This window comes from Ranitomeya variabilis, chromosome 3 (genome assembly GCF_051348905.1).
Source record: "Ranitomeya variabilis isolate aRanVar5 chromosome 3, aRanVar5.hap1, whole genome shotgun sequence".
NCBI classification, from domain to species: Eukaryota; Metazoa; Chordata; class Amphibia; order Anura; family Dendrobatidae; genus Ranitomeya; species Ranitomeya variabilis.
In genome coordinates, this window is record NC_135234.1 from 407,704,959 (window position 1) to 407,727,778 (window position 22,820).

At 46.3% G+C, this 22,820-nt stretch overlaps 1 protein-coding gene across 1 annotated transcript in view; it reads left to right on the forward strand.

The window, feature by feature from the left end:
* Positions 1 to 22,820, forward strand: part of APPBP2 (amyloid beta precursor protein binding protein 2) — a 47,198-nt gene that overhangs the window by 21,389 nt on the left and 2,989 nt on the right. The window contains exons 6-12 of the mRNA XM_077296232.1: positions 556 to 645; positions 1,852 to 1,919; positions 2,013 to 2,118; positions 2,367 to 2,491; positions 9,057 to 9,142; positions 17,281 to 17,471; positions 20,925 to 21,090. Of these exons, the coding sequence (XP_077152347.1) occupies positions 556 to 645; positions 1,852 to 1,919; positions 2,013 to 2,118; positions 2,367 to 2,491; positions 9,057 to 9,142; positions 17,281 to 17,471; positions 20,925 to 21,090 (832 nt within the window). The remainder of the gene's footprint in view (positions 1 to 555; positions 646 to 1,851; positions 1,920 to 2,012; positions 2,119 to 2,366; positions 2,492 to 9,056; positions 9,143 to 17,280; positions 17,472 to 20,924; positions 21,091 to 22,820) is intronic.

Consider the following 22,820-nt stretch of genomic DNA (forward strand, 5'->3'; position numbering starts at 1 on the left):
AATTTGAAGGCTACAGCTGATTAGTGGCTGCTGAGTAGAGTTGAGCAAATTTCTTTGGGTCCCCACTTATTAGGCAAGCTATAGCGCTTACCGAATAAGCTGTAGAGGGAACCCGGATACATGGAGCGCGCCGTCTGATCAGTGCCGCAGCTGCCTGTGTCGCGGCTGTGTCACAGCACATGCATGGAGAGCCCAACACACAGGCTGTCCGTGCATGTGTATCTAGGTTCTCTCTGCAGCTTATTCTGTAAGCGCTATAGCTTGCCGAATAAGGGAGGACTCAAAGAAATTCGCTCAACTCTACTGCTGAGGCAATCTGTAGTCATGTGATTGCTCTCCGCTGATCTCCTGGCATCATCCAAAAAATGGAACACAGACTTCAATCACCTGATTGGTGATGGTGCCACAAACTTGACTCCCACTCTAGTAATATTGATGACCTGGCTGGTCCTAGAAATATTTAATTATTTTCAACTGAAACTGCGTATATAGGGATCTGATTTTTTTTTTCTACTATGGCTTAAATGTTACATCCCTGTTTGTATTATTTACTAGGCTTATAAATGGTGTATAGAAGCCATGAAAGAAATCACCAGTGGACTTCCTGTAAAGGTGATAGTAGACGTTTTGAGGCAGGCATCTAAGGTACGTGTAAGTTTTAGATAGTACAGTGGAAATGTAACAGGCGCCTGTAATATTCTAAGGCATGTCGGAGAACTCATGTCATGTATAACTGCTGGCTTTTTCTATAAAAGCAATTCTGGGAGAAGGGAAACAAAAGAACCCGAAACCTTTCCATTGTTTGGAGAATATAGAAGTTTTTAATGTTTGAATGTGGGTGATGCATGCAGATCTGTATAGAGACCAAACCTTTTCCTGTCTTACTTAGAAAACAACAAGTGCAGTAGCTATTTAGTAAAGGGGGTTTCCAGTACTTTTTTTTTTGTTTTTGTGCTAACTGCCTGCCTCTTTTACCCAGGGCTGGCTCGGAGCAGTCATGGACTGTTCCTGCTGGCGATTGTGCTGCTCAGCATCAACAGAGCAGCTCTTCCTCTTCGGGCTGCTCTGTCGACGGGAAGTGACTGCCGGCATCATGCTGATTGACATCCAGCTTCCTGTAGTTGGGCATCTGGAAGCCTGCTGTCAATCAGCATGACATCGGCAGTCCCGTCAGCAGAGTGGAAGAGGAGCCGCTGCTCTGTCATGAGATGTCAGCTGAAGCCTCAAAAGCATTGGCAGGGGTGGTCTCTGACAGTAGAGATCAGTGGCGGGCATAACAGGCAGGTTGCTAGCAACTACCAGCCTATTAGTTCTTAGGCCTTTTAAAATAACGACCATCTGAATAATTTCAATGGGGAAACTGTAAATAACTAGGCTGTTTCTATCATTTTTAAAGTAGCTGTTTCCCAAAGTATTGATTAACGCCAGGAGTGCACAACCTGCAGCTTGTGAGCTACATACGGCCCATATTACCTGTTTGTGTGGCCCTCACGCCTCTCGTCACAGACATGCATCACCTTGCCTGGCAGCTGCTTACATAGATTTTGGATGTCAAGGAGCAGAGGTGTCGGGATAGCACCATTGAGACCATCTGGGGATTTATTCTGACGGAATATAGGCTGAACTGGATGGACCAATGTTTTTTTTTGGCCTTACTAACTATGTTATTATGGACTGTTACTAATGTTGCACTGTGTGGCCATTTCTGGAACCAGAGCTTAGAGGATAAAATGTATTAATACATTTTAAAGCTTTTGCATAATGACATTAACACTTTTTGGACGTTTCAATAAAACCAGTAATTTATTTGATTCATTATTTGTATCTAATGTATCTCAATGCTCGTTTTAGGCTTGTGTAGTGAAGCGAGAATTCAAGAAAGCCGAGCAGTTAATAAAGCATGCAGTGTACCTTGCCAGGTAAGATTGGAGTTGTGTTCTGAAGCTTTTAATGCTTATCAAGTCTTTTCATATTTAATTCTATTTGGTTTTGTATTTTATCTTTTTGTTAAGGGAAAATTTTGGACCCAAGCATCCTAAATATTCTGATACTTTACTAGATTATGGATTTTACCTGCTCAATGTTGACAACATATGCCAGTCCGTTGCAATATATCAGGTACACTATGATAATAATTTTCCCACTTACTGCTGACAATTAGTCAGAACGTTGCGAATTGTATATGCCACTCTTATGCTATAGTCCAAGCATCTGCACAAAACTCTGTTCGAGAGCTCAATGTAAATGTGACATATCAATGTAGCACGCTATTATTCTTTTGAGTAGTACATTCGATATGGTATAGTGTGAATAAAATGTTACTTTTTTGATACTAAAAAAAATATATTTTTCCTAAATGATTTTAGACTGCCCTTGACATCAGACAGTCAGTATTTGGAGGAAAAAATATCCACGTGGCAACAGCTCATGAAGACTTGGCTTACTCCTCTTATGTTCATCAGTACAGTTCAGGGAAATTTGATAATGCATTGTGAGTATTTTCCATCATTTGTTTCACTCTCCATATCAGTCATTAGCAGGGGCTTCTTTATGTAATCGTATTTCGATTATATACTAGTCATGAGCAAAAAGTAGTAAATCCCTTTACTTAACTAAAGGGAACCTGTCACCCCACCCCCCGGCGTTTTTAAGTAAAAGAGCCACCTTGTGCAGCACTAAGGCTGCTTTCCTTTTTCGGGCATGCATCGTTTGTGCTGCCCTTCAACTCACATCACCTCATGTATTCATCTCGTGCCTGTGTGTAGCCCAGGCTCGAAATCCCGCCCCGTAGTGGATTCTGATCATATCATTATATCATTACCTCACTGTTCAAGCTGCATTCACATTTACACTGCTCAGTACCACTATGTAAATTGCCTCCATGCTGTCACATCACAGCAGCTAGTCCCCTCCTACTAGCTCAGTTAGTTGCAAATTATGAGAGAGAACCTGCAGAAGGAAAAAGTAAAAAAATCCTATAATTGCCCAAAACCATGTTATTCCTCATGTACTCACACAAGACCTTATTCTGAAAAGTCACCTGAAAGTGCAGTTACTCTTTAAACAGGTTGTCCAGTACTAGGACAACCCCTTCTCAACTGAATGTTCACCCCCATTAAAATAAAAACACCTGTACTCTCCTCATGTGCCGGTACAGTTCCAGGGTCTCGCGTGAGGTTGTTGTCACATGAGCCCTATGCCCAATCGGCACTAGTGTCGCTGTCCCCACCTTGAGCCGCAGTTCTGACTTACTCTTGATTACTAATTCGTTTGAAGGCGAGGACAGTGATGCCAACGCTGATTGGGCACTGGGCTCGTGTGACGTAACAACCACATGTGAGACCCAGGTACATGAGTGCTGGAAGGGCGCCGGGATGTATTTTATTTTAACGGGGCCGAACATTCAGATTGAGAAGGGGTTGTCCTAGTAGTGGACAACCGCTTTAAATAGTTCTTAGTGCTTATACAAGACCATGTAATTTGGGTTTCATTACCCATTTTCTCTATCCCCATGATGGCACCACGGAGAGAGGGGTCCGCCCCCAGGGACAGGAAACCTACAGATGAAAAAGGGCGTACCTCTCTCCCACATCAGTTGGTTTCCTGTCCCTGACGGGGAACCTACAGCGACGTACCTGAAGGATTCTTCGTGGGATTCCAGGGAGCTGGCCGGTCGGTTCCTGACAGGGGGCGCCCTGTCACGGCTGTGCCCAGCCGGTTTTCTCCCCCCTTTTATCCGACCCTGATGCACCACCACGGGGGTCGGCGGGCCCTACGGGTGAGTGTTGCAGGGGAAGGCAGCGAAGAGGTTCGAGCCTGCCTTCCCCAAAAAAGGAAAAAAAAAAAAAAAAAAAAAGGGGGGAGGAAAGAGGCAGGTGACGGCGGTCACCGATATAGCCTCTGCACCGCTAAAAGGTGCGTGGGGGTAGCGGCGGCTACGCTACCACTATCAGGCAAAGCGCCGCAGGCACCGCTGAACCGCCGCCCAAACCGGAAGTACGGGCCAGGCGGAACGCTAAATCGCGCGCACAGGCGTCCCCATTAATATCCTCCCTATAGGACGCCGGTGCCGCGAACCGGAAGTGACGCGCGCGCATGCGCAGGTGACCACTTTTCCCGGCGGCAAGTTTAAAAACAGCGTCCTCGATAGAGGAAACGTGGCAAATCCTCTCTACTTTGAGAAACACCACTATGAGCGATAAAGAGCAACAAGAGGCACAGGAGTGTGCACAATCTTCACCTGAGGAAGTACTACGTCCGCGCTCACAACATCAGCGCAAGGGGAACGCTTCATCCCAGCAGCGCAGCAGCAGTGGACGCTCAGGGTCACAACGCAGCCGAGTCTCTGGGGGAAATACACGGCCGGTGACGAACCCAGCGGATATAGTCCCGAGGCCAGAGACGGTACCTCTTAAACCGTAAGGGGTGAGTGATCTGCGTGAAAGTAATATTGTAATATGAGATTACTTTTTTATTTTTCCCTAGGGAAGAAAATGTACAGGCAAATCAAAGCACAAAGTGTGTGCGATATGTTCAGAAGAATTACCTCCCTCGTGGGAAAAAAAGCTATGCGGGTCCTGCATAGAAAAAACCATCCAGGAGGAATCTCCGGCATTCGCGTCAGACCTGAAAACCCTAATAAAAAATCAAGTAGAAAGTGCCCTCAAAGGCATTAAGATTCCGAGGAAAAAACATAGATCAGGCCATAAGTCTCCCGAGTCCAGTATAGACAAATCAGAAAGCGAGACATCTGACTCTGGTGATTCATCAACATCCGACACTTCCTCACTATCTTCGGAGGGAGGGCGCAGTTGCTTCCCCATCGAAGAGACAGACGCATTGGTAAAGGCCATCAGAACAACGATGGGTCTGGTAGACGAACGCCCTAAAAGAACAGCACAGGACATAATGTTCAGCGGATTAGAACAAAAGAAAAGAAGAGTATTTCCAATAAATGAAAAAATCCATTCTTTAATCAAAAAAGAATGGAAGAAACCGGACAAAAAAGTTCTCTTGGTCCCCAAGAGAAAATATCCGTTCGATGACCCAGCCTGCTCATCCTGGGGCAAGGCACCCAAACTGGACGTGGCTATTGCAAAAGCCTCTAAAAAGTTCGCTCTGCCCTTCGAGGACATGGGTACTCTGAAGGATCCAATGGATAAGAAGGCGGACACCTTCTTGAAAAACTCCTGGGAAGCGGCAGGAGGAGGCCTAAAACCAGCCATCGCAGCCACCTGCACGGCGCGTGCTCTAATGGTGTGGCTTGAGCATCTGGATTCGCAACTAAAAGAGAAAGTCCCACGAGAAACAATACAAAAGTCAGTGTCCATGATGAAAGGGGCAGCAGCTTTTTTGGCGGACGCTTCGGTGGACTCAGCAAGATTGTCAGCCAGGTCGGCATCCTTCTCAAACGCCGCAAGACGCGCCCTGTGGCTAAAATGCTGGCCGGGGGACCTGCAAACAAAGACCAAGCTTTGCTCAATACCTTGCGAAGGCGAGTTCCTGTTCGGATCAACGTTGGACGACATCCTTGACAAAGCGGGAGATAAAAAGAAATCTTTTCCCGGGTTCCCCAACCAGTCATATAGGCGCTCCTTTCGGAACAGAAAGTTCATGCGCAGAAGACCTCCAAAAGGAAATAAAGACGGATGGGAAGACAGAAGAAACAAAAACAGGGGCTTCTTGTTCAACAAACCCCCCCTCCAGATAATAAAAAATCCCAATGAAGGTACTTCCCGGGTCGGGGGGAGACTGGCAGAGTTCCTTCCAGCCTGGGAAAAAATCTCAAACAGCCCTTGGATCCTGGGTATTATACGAGAAGGCCTCAAATTCAAATTTCGCGTCCCTCCCGGCAACTCCTTCATGGTAACGCCTCAAAAACAGTCACTCGAACAGTCAGCTCTCCAGAAGGAGATCCTGACCCTAATCCAGAAAGATGTATTGCAAGAAGTTCCATACCAGGAAAGGGGCACGGGGTTCTATTCTCCCCTCTTTCTCCGGAAAAAACCGGATGGATCGTACAGAACGATCATAAATCTCAAAAAACTAAACAGTTTCCTGGAGATACAACATTTCAAAATGGAAACAATAAAATCTTGCGTGAGAATACTCTTTCCTCGGTGTTTCATGACTGTTTTAGATTTACGAGACGCGTACTACCATGTGCCCATACACAGAGATTACCAAAAATATCTCAGACTGGCAGTGAATATCCAGGGGGAGATCAAACACTTCCAGTTCCGAGCACTCCCCTTCGGGATAGCTATCGCCCCTCGAGTATTCACGAAAGTAATGTCAGAGGTAATGGCCCACATACGGGAACAGAACATCCTAATAGTTCCCTATCTAGACGACCTACTAGTGGTAGGGAACTCATTTCAACACTGCGAACAACAGTTGAATCTGGTCATTGCTTCTCTGTCGAATCTGGGGTGGCTACTAAACATACCCAAGTCCAAAATGGTGCCATCTCGGGTACAGGAATACCTGGGGATAGTCCTAGACTCAAACACGCAGATATGTTATCTTCCCCAGGAGAAAATACAGAAAATGACACAAGCCGTATCACAGCTGACGGCATCCCCAGTGACCACCCCGAGGAGAGCAATGTCACTCCTGGGTTCTATGACGGCCTGTATGCCGGCAGTTCAATGGGCACAACTACATTCCCGGGATCTACAATGGGAGACCTTAAATTTAGGCATATCTCTGCACGGAAATTTAGACGGGCGGTTAACTATTTCTCCAAATACAATACTCTCCCTAGCGTGGTGGGCAGACCCAGGGAATCTAGCCAAAGGGGTTCCTTGGGAGCTACCGACGGAAAAGATTCTAACAACAGATGCAAGTCCCTGGGGCTGGGGAGCACATATAGGCGATCAAGTGGCACAGGGAAGTTGGAACAAAAGTCAGGAGTCAGACTCTTCCAACATGAAAGAGCTGCTAGCGGTAAAACTGGCCCTAACACACTTCCTATATCTCCTGCACGGTCACCACGTAAAAGTGTTTTCGGACAACCAAGTTGTTGTGGCATATCTAAACCACCAAGGGGGCACCAGGTGTCGAGCTCTGATGGAGGTAACCCAATCTATCTTCCACATAGCGGAACACAGTCTAAAGTCCTTGACAGCTCTCCACTTAAAAGGCTCCGAAAACCAAACTGCAGACTTCCTGAGCAGAACATGCTTAAAACAGGGAGAGTGGGAACTAAACCAATCGGTCTTCGATCAGATCGTGAGTCTCTGGGGCCTACCAGTAATAGACCTATTCGCGAACAGCCAAAACCGCAAGGTAGAAACATTCTGCTCAATCGATCCCCGGGGGAACCCTGTAGCTCTAGACGCTTTGACAATTCCTTGGAACTATCACCTTGCCTACGCGTTCCCTCCAATGTCACTCATCCCCTTAGTGTTGAGGAAAATTCGGGAGGAGAGGTCTACAGTGATACTAATAGCGCCATTCTGGCCCCGCAGAATATGGTTTTCTTGGCTAAGAAAAATGTCCATATCAAGTCCATGGGTTCTACCAGACACTCCGAAACTTCTGTCCCAGGGCCCAGTGTTTCACCCCAACGTGAAAAATCTACACATGACAGCGTGGCTTTTGAAAGGAGGCTACTAAGAGACAAAGGGTTCTCTCCCAACTTAGTGTCCACCCTGTTACAAAGTAGAAAACCCGTAACCACTAGAATATACGGGAAAGTGTGGAAAAAATTCATATCGGTATCAGGGGCAGACCCATCCGGGGAAATTCCTATTGGGAAAGTCCTTGAATTTTTACAGAAAGGCCTGGAAAGAGGCTTGGCTACAAGTACTTTAAAGGTGCAGGTAGCAGCCTTAGCAGCCCTGTATAATTACGATTTAGCCAGAAATCGTTGGGTCATGCGTTTTATTAAAGCCTCATCTAGGTCTAGACCCATTCCCCTCCACAACTCTCCCCCATGGGACCTAAACCTCGTACTAAACGCTCTAACCAAACCTCCCTTTGAGCCCCTAACAGAAGTCTCTTTAAAAATTCTGTCTCTGAAAACCACACTCCTAGTGGCTCTAACCTCAGCCCGCCGTGTCAGCGATATACAGGCGTTATCTTCATGCCCGCCCTTTACCCAGATACTTGATGACAGAGTCATCCTAAAAACCGACCCAGCTTATCTCCCTAAAATAGCGTCACAGTTTCACAGAACGCAGGAAATTTCGTTACCCTCCTTTTGTCCCAAACCAAAAAATGAGGGGGAGAAAACACTGCATACCCTAGACGTAAGAAGGTGTCTAGTTAGGTATCTATCAGCCACTAGGGAGTGCAGAAAGGATAGGGCTCTGTTTGTCTGCTTCCAGGGTCCACGCAAAGGACAAAAAGCGTCGAAAGCAACATTAGCAAGATGGATAAGAGATGCCATCGCCCTATCCTACTCATCCTGTGGGACAGCCATCCCAGAGAACATAAAGGCTCATTCAACCAGAGCAGTGGCATCATCCTGGGCAGAGAGAGCTGGCGCATCAATACAGCAGATATGTAGAGCGGCCACTTGGTCTTCCCAATCTACATTTTTCAAGCATTACCGCTTAGACTTGACCTCCTCTGATCCTACCTTTGGGCGAAGGGTTCTAGAGGCAGTGGTCCCTCCCTAATAGCTCTATCTATTCAAATCTCTCCGTGGTGCCATCATGGGGATAGAGAAAATGGTAGTTACCTGCCGATAACGGTATTTCTCTGATCCCATGATGGCACCCGTATATTCCCTCCCTTTTCACACACAGGTGTGCACATTATAAAGTATTGGTCATTAGCTTAGTCACGGTGCCTCTGTTAAGTTTAATAGGTTAAGTTTAAATTGTGTAAATATTGAGTTGCAGCTGAAGTTCTGTATAAGGCTCTGTAATCCAACTGATGTGGGAGAGAGGTACGCCCTTTTTCATCTGTAGGTTTCCTGTCCCTGGGGGCGGACCCCTCTCTCCGTGGTGCCATCATGGGATCAGAGAAATACCGTTATCGGCAGGTAACTACCATTTTCTTATTAAAGTGTGTTTTACACTGATACTGTTTACATTTTCTTAAAGATTTCATGCTGAACGTGCCATAGATATCATCACTCATATACTCCCAGAAGACCATCTTTTATTAGCTTCTTCGAAAAGAGTTAAAGGTATGCATCGTGTCCATATTTGTAACTTTCTCTTGTCTGACTTGATTTGCTGGAAAGATAGTATGTTAGTAACTGTAATAACATTTTATGTTTCTTGATACAAAAAATAAACAGCTTTTTTGCCCTACTTCTAGGTTATGTGCACACGTTCAGGATTTTTTGCGTTTTTCTCTCGTTTTTTCGCTATAAAAACACAAAAAAAATGCATACATTAAGCATCCTATTATTAGAATGCAATCTGTACTTTTTGTGCACATGTTGCGTTTTTTTCCGTGTTGGAATCGCATTCCGGAAAAATACGCAGCATGTTCATTCTTTGTGCGGAATCGCGGGGATTCCATACGCATATGAATGCATTGACCCGCTTACTTTCCGCATGTGGCTATGTCCACCATGCGGGAAGTAAGCGGATCATGTGCGTTTGGAACCCAGGGTGGAGGAGAGGAGACTCTCCTCCGGGCCCTGGGAACCACATAATTGTTAAAAAAAAAAAAAAAAATCGTGATATTCTCACCTTCCGGCGTGACTCGCAGCGTTCCCGCTCCTCGCGATTCTTCCATTCCCAATAATGCATTGCGAAAATGACCTGTGATGACGTAGCGGGGGATGGGGAAGTGAGAAAGCACTTGAGATAGCACAACACAAGAAGCGAAACGTGCGTCGGGAGTCTTTCTTTGGGTCCAGTCCGGTGTCCTGCTGCCCTCCAGACTGGTAAGCGCTGCTGTTATACCTTATATACCATTGAGGTTTTGGCTACATATTACCAGTGGCTCACTGCCTTTATGTATATGGATATACAGGGCTATGCACACCGGGGGATGCCTGCTTTCCTTAACCATTCTTATGCACTTTAAACTTTTTTTTTATGTATTTTATGCATGACTTATTGACTTTTTGTATATGAAATAAAATTTACTATTTTTAACCCATACACTCCCTGGTTCTCCTTGTGTAGCAGAACTATGGAGTGGGTTATTTTCTTTGCCTTTGGGTTTCTTTACACTATTTAGTGTTAAAGCTCCCATCTTTTCAATATGTTCTCTGGTATTGTTATCATCAATAGTAAAAAGTTGGTCACACTTGTCAAACACTATGTTTGACAAATGTGACCAACCTGTCAATCGGTTTTCCAAGCGATGCTACAGATGGCTTGGAAAACGCTAGCATTCTGCAAGCTAATTACGCTTGTAAAACACTAGTGTTTAGCGGAAATACGCATGCCAATTCCGCATGCGATATAACCGCGGCAGGAGTTGCGGAATTGCCGCGGAAATTTCCGCGGAAATTCTGCATCGTGTGCACTTAGCCTTACTGAGCTTGGCAAAAATAAAGGCTCTGTGTAAAGCTAGGGGTCCACAGAGTAACATGGAGTCCTTGGTATTCTGCGGCTTTACACTAGATTTCGGAATGGCTTCAATTTCTCATAGAATCTTTTTTACAATGTTGCATAAGGAAACATTTAAATTTCTCTATCGCCTCATTGGGGGACACAGGAAACCATGGGTGTATGCTGCTGCCACTAGGAGGCTGACACTATGCAAATAAAAAAGTTAGCTCCTCCTCTGCAGTGTACACCCCACCGACAGGAAGTAGGATGTTCAGTTTAGCTTAGTGTCAGTAGGAGGTGGACATGGGTCTTTCATTAGACCCTTATCTACCTCAATGTGCATCGTTTTCTTTCAGGTTTTTCCAGAAAGGGATACAGGGTGAACAGCCACACCTGTAGTCCCACAATACGGACTATGAGTACGGCGTGTACTGCCACCCCGTATCCTCATAGATCCATCAGCAGGACCATGATTCTAGCACATAAGCATGCTTAGAAGTCCGGTCCTAGCTCCGTCCCCCACCCACTCGCCCACCAGAGCCTGTCGGTTGGAGGAGACTAGGACGTCCATCACCAGCTCCCTGGACGTCTCATACCTTCCTTGGATTAAGGATGGTAACGGACGACGTGGGATGTGTGAGGTGAGTATTTCCCCACCCGCCCCAGAGTAGGCAGTCGTCACTGTTACTAGGCAGCAGGGATTTTAGCTGCAGACAGCATTTGCAGGCACAGACTCCCTCATCCGCGCGGCGGCCTTTGCAGGCAGCTGCGCCCCTTCTCGCGCTACCCCCCGCCGGCGGCCGCACTGTCTTCTTTCCGGCGCGGCAGCCTTTGCAGGCAGACGCGTCTCCTCCTCTGCGGCTGCTCTGCCTTAGGCCTCGGCGCGGTTGCCTGTGCAGGCAGCTGTGGTGTTCCTTTATTTCCGGCAGCCGCACTGTCCCCTTTTTTCCGGCGCGGCAGCCCTGCGGCAGCCGCGCCGCTTCTTGTCCCGGCGCCGCCGGCCTCTAATTTAGGCCCCGGCTTCTGCTCAGGCCTACTCTTCCAGTGCCGACTCCGCCCACTTCCTCTTCTCTCGGGCGGGCTTTTCTCCCACCCGACTATCATAGCTGCCCACTGGCACCATCTTGGTGCTCCCCTACAGGCGGCTTAGTCTGTACCCATTCCTGTACAGAGCGGCTATCTCCGCCCACTACTCCCAGCCGCCCCATTCGGCCTGGGATCGCCGCTATCTTGCTGGGGAGCGTTCTCCTCCGGACCCGGTGGCTATTCCCGCCCCCCTTCCGATCTGAGTGCTGGTCCTTTCCCACCAGCATACGTCTGCACCGGCTGGGTTCCCCGCCTCCATCTTCATACTGGTGCCCTGGACCTGTGTCCTGATGCCTGTAGCAGCTACAACCTTGGAGCAGACTACAGGACACTACAACTGCCAACTACTGTGAGTAGCGCTGCTTAGCAGTTTGGCACTCCTCTCTGCATCTCTCCTGTTCCCCTAACCTTCTGGCGTTCCTTAGTAGGTATGCTTACCATGCCTAATCCTATAGGAGACTGTTCTCGTCCTCCTTTCATGCAAGCCGGTCACTGGTGCAATTATATTCTATAACCGTGCAGCCACTGGTGTAATGCAGTCACTGGCGTAATACATAGTAGTACTCTAGACCCGTGTAGTCACCGGCGTAATACGTAATGGTACTCTGGAGCCGCGCAATCACTGGCGTAGTAGCACTCTAGAGCCGTACAGTCACTGGCATAGTAGTACTAGAGCCATGCTGTCACTGGTGTAATAAGTGCCCTAGAGCCGTGCAGTTACCAGCGGGGTATGGCAATATGCCCCACGCTGCCGTCATCTATGCTACGGTCCGCCCCTCACCCTCCACAGGGAGATGGACCATTATAAAGCTTGCCATATGGCCTTCACTTTGTAGAGGGTTTCAGTTGCACATTTCTACTTGGAGTTCTACGTTTTGTCACTCTGCCGTTGTGATTTCTGCTATTGCGGACCTGTGCCTTGATTTTCAGCGGTGCGAGGCTCTGCTATTTCTCTACATTCTGTGCTAGAACCCTGGCATATCAAGCGTTTCCATTTCTCCTGCTCACAGGCACCCGCCCTCCATCTCCCTGCAGCCCCCTCCGGATGCAACCATTACACTGCTCTAAGCAGAGAGGGGAGCTACTCCTTCTCACTTCAGCAGTGTTCACACCTGACTTCCAGCTAGTTAAGAGTCCGTATTTCCCAGCAACGTCTGCTGTGGCTCAGTGGATAAAGAATCTGACCACAGATCTCAGGCGCAAAGGTTTGAACTCAGGTGCACAACAGAGAGTAGAGTTTAGTCTCCCTGTTGACAAGCCTACTGTTCTACCTTCAGGAGAAGGGGCATGGCAGGACATACTTCAAGACAGACTCCGTGCTGCGGCTTACTACACGGAAGCTGTTATTCTGCATAATGCCGTCAGGTATGACCTAGACCGCAACACAGAATCAACTCTCTCCTATACCCTTCTCCAGGGTTCTCCCGTACTCTATCTGCCATAGTTGCAGGATATCGAGAGCCGATCACAGCAGTACTCTATCCGCCATCCAGGTTTCACACGCACCACCTTTCAGGTACAGTACGTTATTTGAAACTGTCGTATCTTCAGCGGATCAGACGTGTCTTGGATTGACCACCGCAGTGGCACTGGCGCTCTGTACTGTATTCAGGTAAGTCAGGCGCACTCTCCTATTCCTCCTGTCGATTGCAGCAGTACTGTCCGCTATCCAGGTTTTAGATGCCATCTTCCAGACACATTTAGTCAATACCTGCCGTTGTTCCAGTGGTTTAGACGTGCCCGAGATCAATTGCTGCATTGGTCCTGCTCTTTTGCTCCAGAGTCAGGTATGTCAGAAACGCCCTCTATCACTCTCTTAAGGGTCTTTGGCAGCATCTGCCTAGGCTCCCCTTTAGTCACCAGTCAGAGAGAGGTGCCTGGTATTTATCACTTCTGGTTGGCTGCCGCAGCGTTTACAATCCGCATTCAGGTGAGTCAGAGGCGCAACTTTTACCGTGTGTTACACGGTCAATAACGTCTGTGGTCTATTTAACAGCTAAACAGAAGATCTACCACATACCACAAGGCTGACCTCAGTGGCAGCATAAGTGGCCAGTCCACTTTCAGGTAGGTCGGACACGCCAGTGTCAGGTACCGACTGATTGCAGGTTTTCTTCAGCCACGCACTGGGCCTTAATTTCGTTTTGCTCCCCAGGGGCCTTTCCTCTCCATCTGGTTATTCAGCCTACCACTAACTATCCAGTAGGTCAGTTTACAGTGCTGTCCTAGGTCTATCTGACTGCACTATCCAGTGCGTTACTCCTATCATATATGATTTACAGTATTATACGTTCTGGCTGTCTCTTATGGAGTCAGAGCCCATATAATACCTTGACTCATGATTGTTCACGGCACTATTCTAGGGGCCTTTGAACTACCTCAATACAGAGCTTCCTATTTATGTGTCAGTACTTACCTCTTCTTTCTTACAGACACTGGATTCAACCTCGAGCAGCTCCCGGATTTTATTTCCGACTGTGGCAGGAACAGGTTCTCCCACCTCGGATAGGAATTGGATCTTACTCTGTGCAAGCATCGTCCAGTGTACAAGGCTGCTCCACGCCTGGATCCAATGATGGTTTTTTTTGATAATACGTTCCTTCCCTCAGCAGGATTCGTATCCCTTTCACTGGTATCCTCGTTTGTGTGGTGTCTTATACTTAGGTAAGTAGATCCACACACTACAATCCTCTCCCCGTTCCAGAAGGTCCAGGACGGATAGGGTCACTCATGTCGTCATAGGTAAGGATCTTCCTTTTGGCAGTCAAGTGTTTTTTCTGGGGCCTATGTACTAGGGCCAATTTCCCATGGAATTGAGATACTCCAGGTTTTCCCTGGACTCTCCTCCCTTGACTGCTCATGTCCGATTGTGCCTATCAATGCCCATCTTGTCATGCTCTCTAGCAGGTTCCCAATACCCTACTCTCAAATATTTCTTGTCATTTCAATTTAATGGTCTTTTCTGGGTTTTCTCTTGGAATCCTTAGTCCAGCCGTTCCAAAGAGGGAAGCGTCTCGGTTTTCCTATATTTCCTCTCTCCTGAACTTACTGCGAACTGGACCTCTTCTCCGTCTCTGGACCCTCCGGTTTCCAGTTTTTTCCACCGATACAGTCCTCCCACAGAGAGCATCCCTCAAGGATACCAACAACGGACTAATAGTCCTGGCAAAGTCGACCATTGAAGTGTCCGCCGCTACATTGTGCCCTGTCTTTGTCTCCACCTAGACAGCAAGGTTTATAGACGCATGGGCTAAGCTGCTCCATCAGGGCACCCTTCATGGAGTCCGATCGGAGGAAATCGCTGTCCTTGTGGACTAATTTACTCTTACAGGAAGTACATGGTATCCGCCCCCACGGATGCGGCTGCAGGTGCTGTTTGGACATCCAGCAATATGGTGCCCTTCGGAAGGACCATTTGCTTAAGGCGTGACAGGACTTACCCTCTAGGAAGTCCCTCACAGCTTGCCTTCCGAGGTTTTCCGTCAGTTTGCCTCCAACTTGAACCAATTATTAAGGAGGTCATCGGAGGGACAAGTTCTTTTCTTCCTCAGACTAAACCTCGTTGTTCTCCTGGGACCGCGTGTGCTTTCCTTTATTTTATGAAAGCCTTTATCCAGGTCCTCCTTTTCTTCACGACATCGGACACTCCTGCTGTTTTGCGAGGGGCGGGTCCATTTTCATTTTATACCTTCCTTTCAGGCTCTCAACCACTTCCAGAGTCTGTGGCAGCAGTTTTGTACATTCTGTGGATCACCGGTTCAGTGCTCTGCCCTTACCTTGCCGAGGTTCTCCATGGCTCTGTTCATCATTCTTGATTCCCTTCCCTTCGTCCTGCTCGGACTCATCCTTTGTAGCGTTCTCTCATCACGCTACCGGGTCCGGGCGAGGTGGATCTATCCAGCTAAGGCCCCCTTTTCAGTATAAGGGCTCGGCGTAGAGAGGCCCTCCAGCCTCCTAATCAACGTATGCCCACAAAATCCTTTCAGCAATGTTTAGATTTACCAGGTCAGAGCAGAGTTCCTCCTTCCAGGTTTAAGGCGCACTCTACCCGGGCAGTGGGCGCCTCCCGTCGGTGCACATATAGGGCCTCTGCCTTGCACCTCTACAGACCGATGATCGGTCCTCTACATGTTCGCGAAACTTCCATGCCTAGCTTAGGCGTATGCCGGCTTAGGTAGGAAGACCTTGCAGGCGACAGTGGTGAGTTCCTCTGACCTAGATTGGAGTTGACTGCTGTTCCCACCCCAGGGACTGCTTTGGGACGTCCCATGGTTTCCTGTGTCCCCCAATGAGGCGATAGAGAAAACAGGATTTTTGGTTGCTTACCGTAAAATCTGTTTCTCGGAGCCTTCATTGGGGGACACAGCACCCTCCCAAGTTGAACAGCTCTGTTTGTGTTATACTGTTAACCTTTGAGTTCCTTGAACACTCTTTGAGTGTTTGAAACTGTTAATCTGTAGAGCGCTGCGGAATTTGTTGGCGCTATATGAATAAAGATTATTATTATTAGATATTATTCTTTTTCTTTTACACGTTGCTTCTCCTACTGCTTTCTCACTAACTGAATATCCTACTTCCTGTCGGTGGGGTGTACAAAGCAGAGGAGGAGCTAACTTTTTTTATTTGCATAGTATCAGCCTCCTAGTGGCAGCAGCATACACCCATGGTTTCCTGTGTCCCCCAATGAAGGCTCCGAGAAACAGATTTTACGGTAAGCAACCAAAAATCCTGTTTTCCCTAGCCACACATTTTCACAGCCATTTTTGGGGCAGTTCTGTATTGTTGTGGAACCTTTATATAAAACGGAGGTGAAATAAATCACAGCACTCTTTCTTCAAGAGAACCTTACACCTGATTCATGCGGCATATCTGTGCATAGCGTGGATCAGGCACTGGCTGTATGAGCTGAGCCAAGTGAATTTGACTCTGAAATGGTGCGGCATTTCAGAGAAAAGCTACTTTAAAAGCCATCGGGGACTGAGAACGTGCTGTAGACTAGTTGGACAGGTAGGTCACCAGTGGCTTCTCACAGACTTTCAAAGTTTTAATATATTATTCTTTCTAGTAGTGCAAAAGTAGGCTTTGAACTATTAAAAGTACTGCAAATTATATACTCCTAGTTGGCTTAAGGTATTACTCTAAAGGGAACCTATTAGCTGATTCATACTGCCCAAATCACCGCCAACATGAATCTGAGCCTGGCTGCAAGATATCAGCCAGATATTTCTTTTTTTTTTTTTTTTTTTCCTGAAACGCTCCGGTGTTTCAGAGTAATTATAGTTGAAGAGCCGGCCTGGCTTTCCCTAACGTGACTGAAGATGATTGACAGGTCTCTTAATATGTACACACAGACATCTCATGTCACCTTGGCGGTTCAGGGCAAAGACATCTGGGGGCCACGATGGACTACTCTCATCTCTGCCTTTGTTCCCTAGCTTCTCTTTAAACAAATTTTTTTTATATATATTCCTGTGCTGCACCCGGGCTGTGATTGCTGGTGCCTGCGGTTTCGGCAGCATGTATCAGCTGATGGGTTCCCTTTAAACATGCAGAAGCACATTTAGTGTGATCAATTGACATATACTGTACATGTCTATCCAACGTATACATAGATGTTTTGGAAAATTGTTCTACCATACTGTAGGTATTTGTGTTTTTTGGCATGGCAATGTTAACGTTGCTGCTTCAATATGTGTGACTTTCTCTCCTATTCTGCACCCTATAGCACTAATCTTAGAGGAGATAGCTATAGATTGTCATAACAAGGAGACTGAGCAAAAACTTCTTCAAGAAGCTCATGATCTTCACCTTTCTTCACTACAACTTGCTAAAAAGGCCTTTGGTGAGTTCAATGTACAGACCGCAAAACACTACGGAAATCTTGGCAGGCTGTATCAGTCCATGAGGAAGTTTAAGGTGAGCATACGCTTTCAGACTCTTTATATTGTCCATTCTGCCGATTTCCTTTTTATTTTAGTTTTTAATTTGTAAGTGTGTGTGTGTCTTTAATTGTGTGTGTGGCCAGTTTTTGTGCTTTCACCTAACTTTTTTTTTTGTTTTTTTTTCATCAACATAGGCTTATAAGGTATTGCATTGTAGGTTTGAATGACACCATTCATCTTACGATGTAAGGTTCTGAAGGTCGTAGAAACAAAATTGTAAAAATAATACGCAATTCTATTCTAGTTTGGTTTTCAGTGTTCTTTGTTTGGTTGTTGTGACACGTGAGGTCGGCGTCACTATCTCCAGCCTCTGACAAATGACTTCCTCGTGATGTTCTATTTGTCCAAAGGTGGAGAGAGTGTTACCAGTGCTGATTACTCCCAATTTGTAGTACATACATTTTGATCACTCTTTATTGCATTATTTTTAGGGAGATATGGCAAACAAAAACACAAATCCTTCTTTTCGCAAATGGGGAAGAAAATGAGTAATTCAAATTTGTATTTTTTATTTTCCCATGTTTGTAAAAACTTTTATTTTTAGTCTTCCTTAGGACTTGAACTAGCAATGGTTTGATCACTCATTCTATATACTGCAATACTGGCATATTGCAGTATATAGAGAAAACTATGTTGTTCTGTGCAGTCCAGTCGTAGCTTTGGGCTTCACGGTAAAATGACAGCCTTCTGCAGACCCTTAACTGATATAGCAATCTGTGACACCCCACGATCACGTCATGTGGTGCCAGAGGGAGCTGGTACGGTCTTGGAAATCGCACTACTGTCAGTGATTGACAGTAGCATTTTTTTTTTATTATTTTTTTTTTTTTTTTTTTAACAGCGGCGATCTGCGCAAGCTCTGGTCGCTGCTGTTACAGGGAGATGCCAGCTGTGTAGTAGAGTTGACATCCTGTAGTTATGGTTCAGACTCAAGTATAGTGCTTGCTCCATGTTAGACCTACTGTATGTCCTATAAAGAGAATGTCATCAGTTAATGACCCACTGGTTAAATGTTTTTTTTTTTTTTGTGCTAAATGTATATTTTTATTTTTCACATCACGATCTGTAATTACAAAGGGAAAATAAAGCTGAAACCTTAGTCATCACACTGTTCATTGGGACTATTTTGTAAATCCACAAATACATTAGCAGGAATAGACTGACTCACACCTTTTCATTGAGAAAAGAGAGGGGGACCATGTCATTGCCTATTGTGATTGATGGATCCCTCTGTTAGCAACAATATATAGTTGTTACCTGACACTGTGATTCTGCCTGTGATGTCTCCTGTAAATTATTATTCATTTATATAGCACCATTGATTCCATGGTGCTGTACATGAGAATGGGTTACATACAAGTTACAGATATCATTTACAGTAAACAAACTAACAATGACAGACTGATACAGAGGGGCGAGGACCCTGCCCTTGCAGGCTTACATTCTACAGGATTATGGGGAAGGAGACAGTAGGATGAGGGTTGCAGGAGCTCCGGTGTTGGTGAGGCAGTAGCTTCGGTAGTGATGAGGAGTCAGCGGGGTCAGTGCAGGCTGTAGGCTTTCCTGAAGAGATGGGTTTTCAGGTTCCGTCTGAAGGATTCGAATGTGGTTGGTAGTCGGACGTGTTGGGGCAGAGAATTCCAGAGGATGGGGGATATTCGGGAGAAGTCTTGGAGGCAATTGGATGAGGAGCAAATAAGTGTGGAGGAGAGAAGGTCTTGGGAGGACCGGAGATTACGTGAGGGAAGATATCAAGAGATTAGTTCAGAGATATATGGAGGAGACAGGTTAAGGATGGCTTTGTAGGTCAGCATTAGTAATTTGCACTGGATATGCTGAGGGAATGGGAGCCAGTGAAGAGATTTGCAGAGGGGGAAGCGGAGGAGTAGCGAGCAGAGAGATTAATTAGTCGGGCAGCAGAGTTAAGGATGGACTGGAGAGGTGCAAGGGTGTTAGTAGGGAGGCCGCAGAAAAGGATGTTGCAGTAGTCAAGGCAGGAGATGATGAGGGCATGCACAAACATTTTAGTAGATTGACGGTTGAGGAAAGGACATATTCTGGAGATATTTTTAAGCTGGAGGCGACAGGAGGTGGACAGAGCTTGGATGTGCTTTTTGAAGGACAGGGCAGAGTCAAAGGTTACTACAAGGCAGTGGACTTCCGGTACGGGGGAAAGCATGATGTCATTAATTGCGATAGGTCAGGTAAGGAAGATCTAAGGGATGGAGGAAAAGATAATGAGTTCAGATTTGTCCACGTTGAGTTTGAGGAAGCGAGTGGAGAATGAGGATATGGCTGATAGACGCTCTGGGATTCTGAACAGCAGAGCGGTGACGTCTGGGCCAGAGAGGTAGATCTGAGTGTCATCAGCACTCAGCAGGCCAAGTGTATAGATTGAGAAGAGTAGGGGTCCTAGAACAGAGCCTTGGGGGACTCCAGCAGAGAGAGGGTGGGATGAGGAGGTAGTTTGGGAGTGGGAGACGCTGAATGTGCGGTTGGAAATGTACGAGGAGATCCAGGATAGGGCGAGGTCTTTGATGCCAAAGGAGGAAAGGATTTTTAGTAGGAGGCTGTGGTCAACTGTGTCGAAAGCAGAGGACAGGTCTAGAAGGAGGAGTACAGAGTATTGTCCGTTAGCTTTGGCGGTAAGTAGGTCGTTAGTGATTTTGGTCAGGGCTGCCTCAGTTGAGTGATGGGGGCGGAAACCAGATTGTAGATTGTCAAATAGCAAGTTAGATGAGAGGTGGGAGGAAAGTTCAGAGTGGACGTGCTGCTCCAGGAGTTTGGAAGCGAATGGGAGCAACGATATTGGGCGTTAGCTGGACATAGCAGTTGGATCGAGGGTTGGCTTTTTAAGGATAGGCGTGATTGTGGCATGTTTGAAAGCAGAAGGGAAGGTGCCAGAAGTTAGTGATAGGTTGAAGAGGTGGGTTAGGGATGGGATAAGTGTGGTGGGGAGGAGGTGGGATGGGATGGGGTCGAGCGCACAGGTGGTGAGGTGCGATTTGGAGAGGAGACAATTAAGCCCCCCTTCAGTGATGTTGGATAGGGAGGTTATGGGGTTTAATAATACAAAGTGGTAACAGTGGCCAGTGAGAATTTCCAAATTATTATTTTTTATTAAGATTGTGATATGAAAGTCCAAAATTTGGAAAAATGCATTAGACAAAAATGTGATCTAAACATTGGGTCATTTTCTGATAATTGCTTACCATTAAAGACTGAAATTGCATTAATTTTCTGTCTTCAGATTCCTTTTGCAGATAATACAAAATGTTTCTTTTTAGCCCTTTTAGCGTTATTAGGCATGGTGACTACGCATTCTTTAACAATGTCTTTTTGATTAAATTGAGGTTATAAATATGACAATTTAAAATGATGCCTATAGTCTCTTACATAATTGTCCACTTTGTGACTTGCTGCTTAGGAGGCGGAGGAGATGCACATCAAGGCCATTCAAATTAAGGAGCAATTACTTGGCCAAGAAGACTATGAAGTAGCGCTGTCAGTAGGACATTTGGCCTCTCTGTATAATTATGACATGAATCAGTATGACAATGCCGAGAAGCTCTACCTTCGTTCTATAGCTATTGGTATGTAGACTATATGTAATGTCTTTTAGCCCTCATTCAGACAGCTGTTTTTCACGTCTATAGTCTTCACAGATACAACACCCATCATAACCTATGTAGCTATACACACATTGGTATGCTTTGTTAGAGACTGTGTGTCTGCAAAAAAATCACCGAGATATGTCCTTTTCTGATCCGAGTTGTGGATCACAATTGCCCATACAAGTCTATGGGTCCGTGAAAAATTGCGGACAGTGCACAGATGCCATCCGTGTGCCATCCATATGCTGTTTGGCTTTTAACATTGCAATAAGTAAGGGTACCGTCTCACAGTGGCACTTTTGTCGCTACGACGGCACGATCCGTGACGTTCCAGCGATATCCATACGATATCGCTGTGTCTGACACGCAGCAGCGATCAGGGACCCTGCTGAGAATCGTACGTCGTAGCAGATCGTTTGGAACTTTCTTTCGTCGCTGGATCTCCCGCTGTCATCGTTGGATCGGTGTGTGTGACACCGATCCAACGATGCGTTCGCTTGTTACCAGGGTAAACATCGGGTTACTAAGCGCAGGGCCGCGCTTAGTAACCCGATGTTTACCCTGGTGACCGTCGTAAATGTAGAAAAAAAAAAACAGTACATACTCACATTCCGGTGTCCGTCAGGTCCCTTGCCGTCTGCTTCCCGCACTGACTGACTCCCGGCCGTAAAGTGAAAGCAGAGCACAGCGGTGACGTCACCGCTGTGATCTGCTTTCACTTTAAGGCCGGAAGTCAGTCAGTGCGGGAAGCAGACGGCAAGGGACCTGACGGACACCGGAATGTGAGTATGTACTGTTTTTTTTTTTTTTTTTTACATTTAAGACGGTCACCAGGGTAAACATCGGGTTACTAAGCGCGGCCCTGCGCTTAGTAACCCGATGTTTACCCTGGTTACCCGGGGACCTCGGCATCGTTGGTCGCTGGAGAGCTGTCTGTGTGACAGCTCTCCAGCGACCACACAACGACTTACCAACGATCACGGCCAGGTCGTATCGCTGGTCGTGATCGTTGGTAAATCGTATTGTGAGACGGTACCCTAAGGGAAGCTCTTTATTTTATTTTATTTATTTTTTGGGGGAATTTCAGAAAACTATCATACTGATGAAAATCTGCTCCAAAACATTGAAAGTCAGATTATTTTTTTAAGTGAGGGAAAAATCACTGATGTGTATTTGAGGCCTTATATTTAGGGATGAGCTTACCCGTGGATGTTCGGGTTCGACTGAACTTTTGTCCAAAATTTGGCACTTGTACCAAAACACTTCCCAAACTTGAAGCCGAACCATATAGAAGTTAATGGGGACCCAAGCTTTGGTCATGTAAAATGGATTTAGTAAGGGTTAGGGGGCTGACAAAGGAAGCAGAGCACTCTCTCTAGCGCTGTAGGGCGCTCTTTGTCTAGGTCTCTCTCCTAAAACTGACTTCTGGGAGTAGTCGGTGTTCGGAGTTCAGCACCAGGATACTAGGTGTCTGGTTGAACCCCAAACTTTACAGTTCAGGTTCCATCATCTCTACTTATGTTGCTTTTTAAATTACGATCTACATAAAACTGTACATAGAAAGAAGAAAGAATGAAGGCAGCACTCCAAAATTTTCAAGGAGAAAAAGTGAAAAATCTTTATTCAGCCCCACATGTCCTGCGCAACGTTTCGGCTCCTCTTGAGCTTTGTAAAACTGTACATAGCTACTTTGCCATTCTGGAGTCTTA